The sequence below is a fragment of the Chrysochloris asiatica genome, unplaced genomic scaffold (genome assembly GCF_000296735.1).
Source record: "Chrysochloris asiatica unplaced genomic scaffold, ChrAsi1.0 scaffold00022, whole genome shotgun sequence".
NCBI classification, from domain to species: domain Eukaryota; kingdom Metazoa; phylum Chordata; class Mammalia; order Afrosoricida; family Chrysochloridae; genus Chrysochloris; species Chrysochloris asiatica.
The window spans coordinates 20,940,184-20,955,845 of record NW_006408540.1 but is presented as its reverse complement, the minus strand read 5'-3'; the positions used below and the strand labels follow the sequence as shown (position 1 = coordinate 20,955,845).

Sequence of the window (15,662 nt, the reverse complement as noted above, 5' to 3'; positions counted from 1 at the left end):
ATGCCGATAATTCTTAAGTTATTCCTCTTCATGTTGTCCAACATGAATCTTAGACCATCTTCAGAATTTGTTATCCTTTTCTGTGTTTGTTCTTCTATCTTAGTGGTATTCAGAGATTTGTCTATAAATTCAGGTGGGATGTGTTCAAGGCCATAGTTTGGTTCTTGTGGCCTTTAAAAAAATATTCTTCGGCTTCAAGAACTTGCATGTGAGTAGTTGATGGTCTATTCCACAGTCTGCCCCTGGCCTTGTTTTAACTGATTTTATTGAGATTTTCCACCATTCTTTCCACAGATGTAGTCAAATTGACTCCTCTGTATTCCATTTGGTGAAGTTATGTTGTTTTAAAAAGGTATTTTCAATGAAGAAGTCATTGGTCTTGCAAAACTCTATCATGTGATCTCAGCATTATTTCTATCACCAATGCCAGATTTTACCACTACTGATCTTTATCTTTGTGTCCAATCTTTACATTCCAATCACCAGTAATTATCAATATATGTTGATTGCATGTTTGATTAATTTTAGATTGAAGAAGGTAGAATTGTTCAAGTTCATCATCACTGACCTTAGTAGATGGTGTATAAATTTGAAAAATAGTTACGTATTAACTGGTCTTCCTTGTAAGTGTATGGATATTAACCTATCACAGACAGCATTAACTTCAAGTTCGATCTTTAAATGTTCTTTTTATGATGAAAGTGATGCTAATCCTCTTGAATTTGTGATTCCTGCCATAGTAAATCATGTGATTGTCAGACTTAAAATGGCCAATGCCAGTCCATTCAGCTTACTAATGCCTAGGATGGAGTCCTGGTATGGCACTGTAGAATAAGCACTGGACTGCTAATACAAAGTTGGTGTTCAAACCCACTAGTTGTTCATCAGAAACCATAAACTTATTGGGACTTAGCAACAACATTGCCTAGGATATTGATCTATCGTTTTTGACAACATACAATTTTCCTAGATTCATACTTTGAATCTTCCATGTTCCAGTTACTAATGGATATTTGCAGCTCTTTCTCCTCATTTTGAGTTGTGACCCATCAGCAAATGAAAGTTTCAAAAGTTTTGCTTCATTCATGGCATCATGGTCAACTCTACTTTGAGGAGGCAATTCTTCCCCAGTTGTATTTTGAGTACCTTCTAACCTGAAGGACTCATCTTCTGGCACAGAGACATGTTTAAACATGTTTTCTTTAGAATAAACTCATATATGTATGGACTAGAACCCTAGTAACAGTATATATATTTTTTAACTTACCCTTGTATACGTCAAAATTGATCTACTAATACAACTTAACTTGGTTAAAGCTATAACAGAAAATTTTATCAGCAATGTGAAACACTCAATAATAGACTTCATCATGGTTACTACAATAGGGGAGGGAGACTAGAGTTTATTCTGAGCTCCAATTGCGCTATAGCAGAGGGCAGGATGGATGTTGAAGATTGAAGTGAGCTTGTGAGGAAAGTTCTGTAGGACATTAGAGAGGGGTTAGGCAATGATCTGTGTTAATTACATAGGGTTATGTCCTGAGTTTACTGTTGTTGATAGTTTGAACAGTATCTGGACTCTGTAAGGCCAGGATGAGACACAGGTCAGAGCCTTTAGTCAGGAAGAACCCTACCTAATTACTAGGCAAGCTGAGGGGAACATCAAGGCCATTAAAGTCAGTCATTTTCTGAAACACTTACACATGACATCCTAAACCGTCAAGTCAATTTCAACTCATCTCATGCCTGACAGACAGAGCAGAACTGCCTCATAGGGATTCCAAGGTCATTATCTCTAGAGAAGCAGACAGCCACATCTTTCCCCTGCAGAGGGGTGGTGAGTTCAAACCACCAGTCTTTCTATTAACAGTCCAGTACTTAACCACTGTGCCACCAGGGTTCTTAGGAACACAAAAAGGTGGGCAAATTTCTTTCATCTCCACTGTGTTTACAGATCATAGGCCTCAACACCAACTAAGCTAAGATAGTCTGAGTGAGAATGACAGACCTGGATAGAAATAGAGGCTGTGACAAAAGAGTGAGGGAATGAATGAGGAAAGAGAGAGGACTGCAGAACAGAGAGCCACCCAACCAGCCTTCTTGATCTTTTAAAGGTTCTGGTGTGGTGCTGTAGGGTAAGCACTAGACTGCTAACTAAATAAGCAGTTCAAACCTACCAGCTGCTCCTTGGAAATCCTATACAGGGTTTCTATGAGTCAATGACACTTAACAACAACAACTATGTTTCTGTGGATCACAAATATGACCATCTTGGCTATCTGTTTGTATTTTGTTTATTCAGAATCGGATGTGGAGAAAGAACCGATCTCTTCATGGGAATAATCAATGCATCGGAACAGATCTGAACAGGAACTTTGCTTCTAAACACTGGTGTGGTATGTGTGTGCTCTGCTTCTAATTATATTACATTAGTAGACGGCTGATGTTGCTAGAGAAAGGCCCATTAATGGAAACAAATTCAGTGAAATGGAAAAAAGAGTCGGTTCTGATTCATAGTGACTCTTTAATGACAGAGTAGAATGAACGATTCCATGGAGTTTCTAAAGTTGTAAATCTTTACAAAAGCCCACTGCCACAGTTTTCTCCTATGGAGTGGCTGGTGGGTTTGAACACCAATCTTTGGTTAGCAGCCCAATGCTTAACCACTGTGGCGTCAGGGTTCGTTAATGGGAGGAAGGTTTATCTAAGTTAGGAGTCTCTGGGTAGTGCAAATATTAGCATGCTCAGTTGCCAAGTAATTGGTGAGAGGCCTGAGACCACTCAGAGGCACCTGGTAAGAAAGTTCTAGTGACGTATTTCCAAAAAACTAGCCACGGAAAAACATGGAGGCCACCCTTAGTTGGAGTCAACAAAACAGCAACTGGTAATAGTGAAATTTTCTGAACAAGGGAATAACTTTTAAATTAATGGAATTAGGTGAGTGTTAACTAGAGTCAGCAAATCACTTTAACCTCTCCTGGTTTAACCTCATATTTAAAATGAAGGATACCAATTAATTTACACATCCTTGTGTGGTGCTATAGATTAAGCACTGAATTGCTAATCACACGGTTGGTGGTTCAGACCCACCAGCCACTGTTCAGAAACCTTATATAGGGTTGCTATGAGTTGGATCCAACTCAACGGCACTTAGCAACAACAACAATTATTTAAAGTCACTTCTAGCTTCAAAATTCTGAAACGTCTATAATAATAAAGAAGTGATATTACAGTCTACGTTAATAAGCAAATAATATACATCATTGGGATATCAAAGACTACAATTTGGTGGGTACCTTTCATTTTCAATTACACACGTAAATGTTTACTTCTATTGTATTTGAAAACATTTTACTTTTCTTTTCAGTGGTGGTATAATATTTAAGCGATGGGTTGTTAACCAAAAGTGTGATGGTTCTTAATAGTGATAACAATGTTGTTGTTAAGTGTCACCAAGTTGATTCTGACTCATAGAAACCCTGCATAGGGTTTCCAAGAAGCAGATGGTGAGTTTGAATGGCTGACCTTGTGGTTCGCAGTCCAGTGCTGATCCTATAGCGCCACACCAGGAGTCCCGGTGATAACAGTGGCTGCCGTTTCTATTGCTAACTGTTATAACTTCACCAATCTCTTTGGGAGACGTGATTCCATCCATACCAGTCATAACCCTATGCCATAGGTTGATTGTGAAAGATGCTATGGGCAAGACACTGTATTCTCTGATACAGAGTGGTGGAGGTGGTGGTTATGTGCTATCGCATTGGTCCCAACTCACAGTGACCTTGTGTAGAGTATCTGAGGTTGTAAACCTTTATGGGAACAGAAAGCCTCATCTTTCTCTCATGGAACAGCGGGTACATTCAAACTGCAGGGCTCCTTGACACAGAGTTGTTATTGTTGTTAGGTGCCATTGAGTCAGTACCGACTCATAGCAACCTTATGCACCACAACCTTACAATTGTTGCCACACTTGAGCCCAAACATTTTGAAAATTACACCAACAAAAGTAGACAAAATAGATGATTGTTGTTATTAGGTGCCATCGATTTGGTACCAACCCGTAGCAAACTTACACTCAGCAGAACGAAACCCTGCCTGATCCTGGGCCAACCTCACTACTGTTGCCACGCTTGAGCCCATCGATGCTGCAACTTGGCCAATCCATCTTGTTGGATGTCTTCCTCTTTTTCTCTGACCCTCCACCTTACCAAACATGATATCCTTCTCCAGCAACTGTTCCCTCCTGACAATATGTCCAAAGTATGAGAAACGAAGTCTGGCCATCCTGGCCTCCAAGGAGCACTCTGGCTGCACTTCCTCCAACACAAATCTATTGGTTCTTTTGGCAGACCATGGAACTTTCAATATTCTCCAACTTAATAACTCAAAATCATCAGTTCTTCTACCGTCTTCCTTACTCACTGTGCAGCTTCCGCATGCATATGAGGTTATTGAAATTATCATGGTTTGGTCAGGCACACCTTAGTCCTCAAGCTGACATCTTTGCTCTTCAACACTTTAAAAAGGCAGATTTGCCTAATGTAATACGTCGTTTGATTGATACAGAGTAAAACCCCAGAAATAGGGTTTCCTTCCCCTTAATGAAGGAGCCCTAGTGGAGCCATAGTCAAAGCACTTGGCTGCTAACCAAATAGATGGCAGTTCAAACCCATGAGCCACTTTGATGAAAAAAGATATGACAGTATGCTGTCATAAAGAAAACAGCCTTAGAAAAACCCTATCTTAAGAATTTCCCACTGGAGACCAAAGGTGCTATTGTTGTTAAGTGTCTCCGAGTCAGTTCAGATACATAGCGATCGTGTATAGAGTTCCCAAGGAGTGGCTGGTGAGTTTGATCTGCTGATTCTGTGATTCAAAATGACCTTGAGGTCCAGTGCTAATCATACAGTACTGCACAAGACTCTAAAGGCTGCTGTAGCCAGTGTAAACTGGGCAAGAAGTCCAATGTAGAAATGACCTGAATAGAGTAAATGGTTGCTAAGGGTCAGACTGTCTGCATATTTCATCTGCTAGGATTCATTTCTATACCTTGTAGTTGGGGAAACAAGAAACATAAAAGATTAAATAACCTAGCTAGCTAGTAAATGGCTAGTAATTCCAAGATAATTGAAATTCTCATTAAATATATATATATATATTTTTTTTTTTTTTGAGTTTTTGGTAAAAGGTTACAAAGCACAATAGCTTCCTATTAGAAAAATTCTATAAATACTGTTCCAACCATTGGTCTGTCAGTTTGTCCTACTTTGGTGGGGTACATATTGTTTTGATGCTGGAAGCTATGCCACTGCTATTTTACATAACAACAGGATCACCCACGTTGTACAGGGTGTTTCCAGATAAAGACAGACTAGGAAGAAGGAGAGGCAGATAACTTTTTAAAGTTTTGTCACTGTAAAATTTAGGATTATCAGCAAAATATTCAAATATAGTGCCAGAAGATGAAAACATTATGAATAGCAACAGAACATTGTCATACCAGAAGATGAGCCCCTCAGGCTGGAAGGTACTAAAAGTATGACTGAGGTTTTCCTAAAAATAGAGTTGACCGTAATGGCATGAATGGAGCAAAACCTTCGGGACCTTCCTTTGCTGATGGGGCACAGCTCAAAATACGGAGAAACAGCTGCCAACATCCACTGATAATTAAAACATGGAATATACAAAGTATGAATCTTGGAAAATTGGAAGTTGTTAAACATATAACTAAAAGGTATCTATATCCTAGGCATGAGTGAGCTGACATGGACTGTTATTAGCTATTTTGATAATCACATGGTCCACTGTGTGAGGAACAACAAATTAAAGAAGAATGGAGTCACATTCATCAAAAAAAAGAACATTTCAAGATCTATACAAGGAGCTCTGGTAGCGTAGTGGTTACGAATCGGGCTGCGAACCTTAAGGTCAGTGGTTCGAAACTACCAGCTGCTCCACGGGAGAAAGATGAGGCTTTCTACTCCCGTAAAGATTTACACCCTCGGAAACCCTGTACAGGGTCGCTATGGGTCGGAACCGACTCGAAGGCACTTAACAACAACAATCCTGAAGTACAATGCTGTCTATGATCGGATAGCATTAATACTCCAACAAGAGATTCCTAGTATGGCGCTGTGGGATAAAGCACTGAAAGTGCTGAAGATAATATCCATCTGCCTACAAGGAAGACCACTTAATACCACTATTATTCAAAATTATGCACCAATGACTAAAGCCAGTGATTATGAAATTGAAGTACTCTACCAACTTCTTCAGTCTGAAATTGATCAAACATGCAATCAATATTTATTGATAATTACTCGCTAATGGAATGCAAAGCTTGGAAACTAAGAGGAAGATCAGCAATTGGAAAATATGGCCTTGGTGATGGAAATGATGCTGGATATCACATGATAGAATTTTGCAAGACCAATTACTTCTTCATTGCATATACCTTTTTTAAACAATACAAAGGATGACTATACACAGGGACCTCATCAGGTAATACACAGAAATCAAACTGACTGCATCTGTAGAAAGAGACAGTGGAAAAGCTCCATGTCATCAGCCAAAAAAAAAAGGCTAAAGGCAGACTGTAGAACAGACCAACAATTGCTCGTATGCACGTTTAGGCTGAAGATGAAGAAAATTAAAACAAAATATGACCTTGAACATATCTCAACTGAATTTAGAGATCATCTGAAGACCAGAATTTATTCATTAGACACTAAAGACTGAAGACCAGAAGAGTTGTGGTATGGCATCAAGAAAATTATACAGGAAGAAAGCAAAAGATAATTTGAGAAGACAAGAAACAAGATTAAGACCAAAATGGATGTCAGAAGCCACTGAAGCTTGCTCACCACTGTAGAAATGCTGAAGCAAAAGGAAGAAATGAGGAGTTACAACTGCTGAACAGAAAATGTCAAAGGTCAGCTCGAGAAGACAAAATCAAATATTACAACAAAACGTGCAAAGACCTGGAGTTAGAAAGCCAAAAGGGAAGAACACTCTCAGCATTTCTCAAACTGAGAGAACTGAAGAAAATTTCAAACCTCAATTTGTGGTATTGAAGGATTCTATTGGCAAAATAGTGTATGATGCAGAAACCATCAAAAGAACATGGAAGGAATATAGTCACTGAAATGATCAATGTTCAACCATTTTAAGAGGTACCATATGATCAAGAGCCAAAGCTCATGAAGGAAGAAGTGCACTGAAGGAATTGGCAAAATAAAGGCACCAGGAATTGATGGAATACAAATTGAAATCTTTCAACAAAGTAATGTGGCACTGGCAGCACTCACTCATCTATGCCAAGAAATTGGAAGGCAACCACCTCGCCAACTAACTGAAAGAGAACTGCATCTGTGCCCATTCCAAAGAGAGGTGACACAATGGAACGTGGAAATCATCGGACAATATCATTGATATCACATGCAAGTGAAGTTTTACTAAAAGTAATACAGAAATGGTTACAACCATACATTGACATAGAACTTCCAGAGGTTCGAACTGATTTCCAAAGAGGACATGGAATGAGATATCATTGCTGACATCAGATGGATCTTGGCTGAAAGCAGAGAATACCAGAAAGATGTTTACCTGTGCTTTATTGACTATGCAAGGGGTTTTGATTGTGTGGATCACGACAAGCTATGGACAACACTGTGAAGTATGAGTATTCCAGAACACTTAATTGTGCTCATGAGGAACCTGTACGTAGACCAAGAGGCAATTGTACATAGAACAAGAGGCATAGACCAAAAGGAACACCAAATGGTTTAAACTTAGGAAAAGTGTGCACCAGGGCTATATTCTTTCGCCATATTTATTCAACCTGTATGCTGAGCAAATAATCCGAGAAGCTGGGTTATATGAAGAAAAACATGGCATCAGGATTGGAAGAAGACTCATTAAAATCTGTGATATGCAGATGATAAAACCTTGCTTGCTGAAAGTGAAGAGGATTTAAAATACTTACTGATGAAGATCAAAGCCCACAGCCTTCAGTATGGATTGCATCTCAATGTAAAGAAAACAAAAATCCTCACCAATGGATCAATAAATAACATCCATATAAAAGTGTCAGACTGCAAAGTTGTTTGAACTGCAAAGTTGATGGTTCAAGCTCACCAGCTGCTCCTTGGAAACCCTATACAGGGTCGCTATGGGTTGGAATCAACTTGACGGCACTTAACAACAACAACAAATGGAGAAAAGATAGGAGTTTTTAAGACTTAATTTTGTTTGGATTAACCATGAACACACATGCAAGCAGCAGTCAAGAAATCAAACGACATATTGCATTAGGCAAATCTGCTGCACAAGGCCTTTTTAAAGTGTTAAAGATCAAAGATGTCAGCTTGAGGACTAAAGTGCGCCTGACCCAACCCATGGTTTTCAATAACCTCATATGCACGCAAAAATTGGACAGTGAATAAGGAAGGCTGTAGAAAAGTTGATGCCTTTGAGTTATGGTGTTGGAGGAGAATATTGAAAGTAATGTGGACTGTCAAAAGGACAAATAGATCTTTGTTGGAAGAAGTGTAGCCAGAGTGCTCCTTGGAGGCCAGGATGGTCAGACTTTGTGTCTCCTATTTCGGACATATTGTCAGGAGGGACCAGTCACTGAAAAAGAGAAACAGACAAATTTGAAAGTGCAAGGAGACAAGGGATCTCTGACACCAACTGTCTCCACAAATAGAGGGCTAAAGGGTGGTTTTTAGGGCTTCAGCAAAGTTTCAGGTAATAAGCAAGGACAATTCATTATCAAAAATATGAGAACCTGGCACAAGGTAAGATTGTGGGTACAAATTACAATACTGAGATAATAAGTGTTATGGTTTCGTGTGTACTGTTTCCAACTTCAGTGGACACTTTGATTTTTCATGTTACTGTTTCAGTAGGGCACCCAACCTGCTCCTCACTTGTTGCTAAGGAGCTAGCTGTAGGATCAGCCCTGGACGGCTAACTGCAAAGTCAGCGGTTCCAACACACCAGCTGCTCCTCGGAAACCCTATATAGGGTAACTAGAGTCAGACCTGACTTGATACCATTTAACAACAACAGTATTCTTAACTTCTGATCAGGTTCTCATTTGGACGGGGCAAAAGGAAGGAGTAAAAGCAGGGAAAAAGTGTTGCTTGGGTCTTTTTCTGCCTATAACTTAAATCTGCCTAAACCTTACTTGTTAATTTTTATGTTTATTTTACCCTTCCCTTATATTAAAACAGTGGTGTATATGTATGCTGGGGATGGAATGAGTGTTGGGGCAAAGGAGGACATTTTATTATACCTCTACTCTCAAACTGCTTAAGACAGTGTCATTAATTTTCTAAAATACTGACTTCAGTTACAACATTTTTGCAGCCATCATGCATTGGAAAATCACTTATATCGTTCCCTATAAGACCAATCGCTGTACTACCAATTGATGTCAAATTCATTTATATTTTTTCTTATAAAACCATACTACCAATTGCTGTGGAATTCATTCCAACTCATGGTGACCCATGTGTGCCAAAATAGAATTGTGCTCCATTGTTTTCTCAAAGGCTGATTTTTCAGAAATAGATCACCAAGTTGTTCTTCTGAGGCACCTCCAAGCTTTCAGTTAGCTGCTGAACTCTTAACCATTTACACCACCAAGGGCAATCTATGAGATCATAGTATACTTGAATCTATTACTACAGGTTAAATAATGCTTGAGCTTTAAAGGATGTGGTACCCCAAGTTAGAAAAGGAACCACAAAAGGAGGCTCAGAGAGATGAAGTGACTGCCCAAATTAACGTGATTTTCAGATTCAAGTTTCTTGACAGTCCAGGGCTCCTTCCACTAAAATGCTTGAAATCAGTAGTTTCTGAGGCTATGAGTCCAGTATAGAAGGTAGCCGCCAACGACAACTCATTAGTAAGCACTTGAAATGAGACTAGTCTGAATCCATATATGGTGCAAGTGTGAAATACACATGTTTGAATATTTATAACATAAAATATCTCATGAGTAATTTTTATATTGATTACATTTGAAATGATAGTATTTTATACTTACTGGTTTGAATAAGCTATCTTAGTAAAATAAATTTAACCAATGTTTTCTACTTTGCTTTTTGAAGTGGCTACTTGAGAATTTCAAATACATATGTGGTCTGCATTATGTTTCTATTGAGCAGACTGGTTTCAGGATCCATAGTAAGGCAGCATCTCTCCCCTTTCAGTTCTCACTCACCACTTCCTCAATCTACAACCTCTACTCTCAAGAATTTGTATAGATCATGAAAAAGGGCAGGAGTGTCCAAAGGTCACCAAAATACCAAAAATGTTTTGTCAAATCACATTACTGTTTAAAAAGTAAAAACAAACGAAATACTTGGAAAAGCCTTGGATTTTCTGCACATTACTTGATGGGAAAAGAATGTTTAACAAGCATTAGTTTTTAGTTGTAAATAATAGAAAAAAAGCAGAACAAGCTTAGTCATGACATCCTTTGTAAGGATAATGGAGTAGGCCATGGAACCCATGTTTGAGGATGCAGGTGGCCTAAGAAAGAGATGGGAATGGGGCTTGGACCCTGTCGGGGGAACTCAATGAGTCCTTTCCCTCCCACTCTCATCTCTGTGATGAAATCTGGCTTTACTCTAGTCTACATATTGATGATGAAGATGATGACAACAGCAGCAAAGTTACTAAAAACTTACTTAGTGTGCATAGCAGTTTATATATGTATTCTATGCTTCAATCCTCATTTAATGCAGACAAGGAAATTGAGGTATACATAGGTTTATAAATATTTGTCCACAGCCATATAACTATTACATGTCAAAGTCATTATTAAAATCAGGAGTTTGGGTGCTTAACAATATTGCATATGGCCTTTTCTTGTGAAGGGTGGTTACCATTAACAGCTTTTCATTTGCATCTTCTAAAACAGGGGTAGGGAATCTTTTTTTCTGCCAAGGCCATTTGAATATGTATAACATCATTCATGAGCCAGACAAAATTATCAACTTAAAAATTACCCTGCTATAATGTGAGGGCTGGAACTGTGGTTGCCTTGATGGGAACACACCAAATAGTGTGGTGCTGTGGGTTAATGCACTGGACTTCAAAATCAGTTTGAACTGCAAGGTCAGGAGTTCAAGCTCATCTGCTGCTCCTCAGAAGCCCTATACAAGGTCGCTGGACGGCACTTAATAACAACAATAGCATACGGCCTGCGGACCAGACATTCCTCACCCTTCTTCTAAAACAACAACAGTGCTTATTTCATAGGGAAGTCGTAAGCATTCAATGGGATATGTCTCCTAAATCATTTAGCAGTGTTTCTGACATGTAGTATATGCCTGCCCCTAGGCAGCAAGGGAGATGGGTAGAGATTGTCTGTTGGAACCTCTGCTATGTGGGTGTAGAAACAACACATAATGGATACTAGAAATGCTATACTCATGTACAGAACTTCACCTAATCCATTTATCTAAAAATGTCACCTCATAGACATTGTGGTTGTGTTCTGAGGCTGTTGAGTCAATGCTGATTTACAGGGACCCTGTGCACAACAGAACAAAACAAACACTGCCTGGTTCTGTGCCATCTTCCCAACCATTGCTGTGTGTGATGTTGTAGGATCTTCACTGAAGATCGTCCTCCTTTTCGATACTCTCCACGTTCCCAAGCATGATGTCCTTTTCCAAGGACTGATCCCTCCTGAAAACATGTCCAAAGTACATGAGACAAAGTCTTGCCATCATCATTTCCAAGGAACAATCTGGCTGTCCTTCTTCCAAAATAGATTTGTTTGTTCTTCTGACAGTCCATGGTACCTTCAATATTGTTTCCCAACATCATAATTCAAATGCCTTGATTATTCTTTGGTTGTCCTTATTCACTGTCGAGCTTTTTCATGCATATGGGGTGACTGAAAATACTATGGCTTGGGGCAGATGCACCTTAGTCCTTAAAGAGACATCTTTGCTCTTTAACATTTTAGAGACGTCTTTTGCAGCAGATTTGCCAGGTGCAATACGTTGTTTGATTTTTTGACTGCTGCTTCCATGAAAATTATTGTGAGTCCAAATAAAATTAAATCCTTAAGAACTTCATCTTTTCTCCCTTTATCATGATGCTATTTGCTGGTCCAATTGTGAGGACTTTGGGAGAATACGTGCCAGGAGACTCGTCAATCACATGTAATTGATGTGCCACCTCATAATTCTGTTTTATCAATTTCACCACAGAGGCAGGTGCGTCAAGTTTTTCGTGTTCTGAAGCCTACTGTGGACCCTACCCTGAGTCAGAACCAGAAGTGAAGGCCGTAGCTGATTTCTTGAGAAAAAATAGAAACCACATTAAGGCATACATAACTATGCATTCATACTCCCAAATGATATTGTTTCCATATTCCTACAGCAGAAACAAAAGTAAAGACCACAAGGAGCTGGTAAGTGCTACTTAATTCTTTTGTTTTCATTGGCATTTGGTAGAGAAAAGTTATTAAAAACAGAATCTCCCTCCCTGCCTAGGAAACCTCGCCACAAAGGCGACTAGAAAGAAGAGTTTTATTAATAAGTAACCATTAAACCACAATATGAAGTCCTGGTATGGAGGTATAGGATAAGCACTAGACTGCAAGGGTGCTTTGAACCGCAAGGTCGGCGGTTGCTGAGTCAGAACTGACTCAACGGCACTTAACAACAACTACAAATTACAATATGATACCTCACAGGCTATGTGCTAAAGAGATTACAAAAACAGAAAGAAATCTGACCCCTATAATAACTAAGTGGACACAACCCATTACATTCATATTTCAAGACGAAAATGGCTTATTTTCTAATATCTTTATGACCAGATACTTGAAATTATGCTCATTTCCCAGGACACTGCCAGGTGGAGGTGTGATCTTCCTTGATGATTACTATTGCTTTTAATCTTCCTTAGTTATTATATTTCAAAAGATGTGATTCATAGGTCATTAAGAAAATATCCTTGATTTACATAATTTTCAAAGAGAGACTGAAAAAATTTGCCATTGCAACTTCCTGAAAGTAGATTCTGAAATAATTGGGGAGCAGAGAAACCAAGCGCCAAATCCCTTACTGTCCAGTCAATTTTGACCCATAGTCACTCTTAGGACAAAATAGAACTGCCCCTATAAGGCTTCCAAGTTTGTAAATCTTTTATTCATTTTTTTGGACTATTCTATTTTTTATTTTTATTGTGGATTGAGTGAAAGTTTAAAGGACAGATCATCAGTTTTACATTCAACAAAGCATACACCTTGTTTCATTACAATGATTATAATCCCTTCTATGTACCATCAGGTAACAGTATTTCTCTCTATTCACTTTAGCTTTAAAAAAACAAAACAAAAAAAAAAACCACTCTGGTATATATAATAATTTACACCTCCAAGTGCACATTCTGCAAGTCTGCCTCCTGGCCACCAGCTCTTAGTCTCTCTCTTCCCATGAGTCTAGAGTCCTCAGCTGCTCACCCTCTTCAGGCCCTCATCTCTGTCCCTCCAACTCTGGTGTCCCTGTTTCTCTGGATAAGGGCCTGCATTCTGCTTGTGTCCTACTTACTCCCTTGATGGTCCTAGGGTCCTCTGTTTCTGGACTGTAAGGTTAACCACTCCCCTGAGTTTGTTCCAAAACTTCTACCTTTACAATTGTGACAGTTGCAATTAGTAACAATAACAATTATTCACTGTTGAATCATATGAATCTTATACCCATCTCTTCACCAGACCCATTTACACAAGGTAAAAACTATTCAGTGGCAGCTCTTTCTTCCCCCACACACTCTTAAACTAAACTCCCTCTTGAAACCTTGTAAGCCAGTCATTTCATGGCTTTATCACCCCCTCATTTTAGGTAACCAATGTCTAAGTTGCCTATCCCTATCTACCCTGTGTATAGAGAAGATACAATTCGTACTTGATATGAAGACTCCTTCCCTCTCTGTTGGTATTGAGTTACTACCTTCCTGAGTATAGGTAAGGTTCATCAAATTGTAGAAATTTACCCTTGTTTCCTTTATAAAAAATTAAAAAAAAAATTATTTATTTATTTTTTTGGTTGCATTCTTCCTCTAGTCAAGTTCTGATTATCAAGCCATCGAGGCTAGGTCAAATGAGTACTGTCTGCAAGTTTGGGTGTTCTTGTGCATCTCCCCTCACTTCATATCAGCTGGATGCTTCACTCTCAGCTCTAGCCTTCTGTGGCTATGTCCTTGTTCATGAGCTCAAGTGTCCTCAGGTCTCACCACACTTTGGACCAACCAGCCCTTCCTCTTCTCTCTCTCATCTCCAGGTCAACAGGAGTCAATGGACTGTGGTTGAACTCAGCCCATTTCTTCATTGCTGTCTTTCCCCCTCTTCCACTCACCAGTAGACCAATGTGGTCGCCAGCAAGCTTACATGCCTGTTCATGTGTTCCCATTGAGTTTTAGTCTTAGATGGGAGTTTATCCTGAAGGAACTTGATTGCTTGACTTGATGGCTTCCTGGTGAACAGCTTGCTTATTCTTGTAGTAGCCAGTCATGCTGCCATTTTTGTTTGGGGTTTTCCTGATGATCTTTCTTTGAAGAATGTATCTTCTGTTGCTCTAGCTGTTCCAAGCTGGTCTGCTTGTACTTGCTAGTGGGAATGTCCCATCTCAGAAGGTTCTGGATGGGGCTCAGGATTCCATCTAAGGTCTTATACTCTGTAAACACTTTGCAAGAGGCCTATTTCACTGGGCAAGTTCTAAAACATCTTTTAGGTATTCCAATCAGTTATAGGCTGAAGATGGGATTACAAGTTTTCTGTAATCATGTTTCCCAATATTCCTTTCTATCCCACTCAAGTGTCTATTTTACAATAGTAGAAAGGGAAACCAATATTTAAACAAACAGTCAAGCATTTTAGTATTATTTCCCCTCTTCAAGCTATGCCTAGATCCGTGTATCACATAACCCTGTTGTTCCAAGGTTGAGCATGCATCACTATTTACCACTGTCCCACTTAGGCCATGCAAACCTGTCTCTGTGTTCCCCTATCTATCTTGTTTTTCCACCTCCTCCCCCTCTTGTATTGCCCTCCCCAACACCTGAACTAAACCTCCCACCCCAACCCTACTGTTGTGCTTACCTTATATTCCATTAACTCTTCCCTCCATTTAAGACAGTCCTGTAATTTTATCCTGTAATCTACCTGACCTTCCCACCAGCTGGATCTCTGTTCCTCTGTGTTTACCTTCCTTCACATTTGTTAATTGTTTTGGTCATAGACTGACCTCCCAGATCCTCTGTTCTTAGAATTTTATTCTGTTCTTGACTCTTCCATTTGTTGATTGAGTTCAGGATGATGCTGCCATGTACATCATTTTCTAATTGTTGTCTGTTCTAATTGGTTCTCAGTCCACAGAACTTCCTTTAGGATGTTTTTCATAGCAGGGTTGGCTTTGGCAAAATCCCTAACTTCTGTTTCTCATGGAATGTTTTGATTACACCATCATATTTGATTGACAGCTTTGCTAGGTAGAGGATTCTTGGGTGGCAGTTTTTTTCTTTCAAGCTTTTATATATGTCTCCCCATTGCCTTCTTGCTCAGATGGTTTCTGCTGAGAGATCCTAGCTTAATCTGATTTGCTCTCCTTTGTATCTTACACTTCTCTCTTCCC

At 39.3% G+C, this 15,662-nt stretch overlaps 1 protein-coding gene across 1 annotated transcript in view; it reads left to right on the top strand.

Annotated features, from left to right (window-relative positions):
* Positions 1-15,662, top strand: part of CPB2 (carboxypeptidase B2 (plasma)) — a 122,693-nt gene that overhangs the window by 79,718 nt on the left and 27,313 nt on the right. The window contains exons 9-10 of the mRNA XM_006837687.1: positions 2,303-2,396; positions 12,237-12,439. Coding sequence (XP_006837750.1) covers positions 2,303-2,396; positions 12,237-12,439 — 297 coding nt within the window. The remainder of the gene's footprint in view (positions 1-2,302; positions 2,397-12,236; positions 12,440-15,662) is intronic.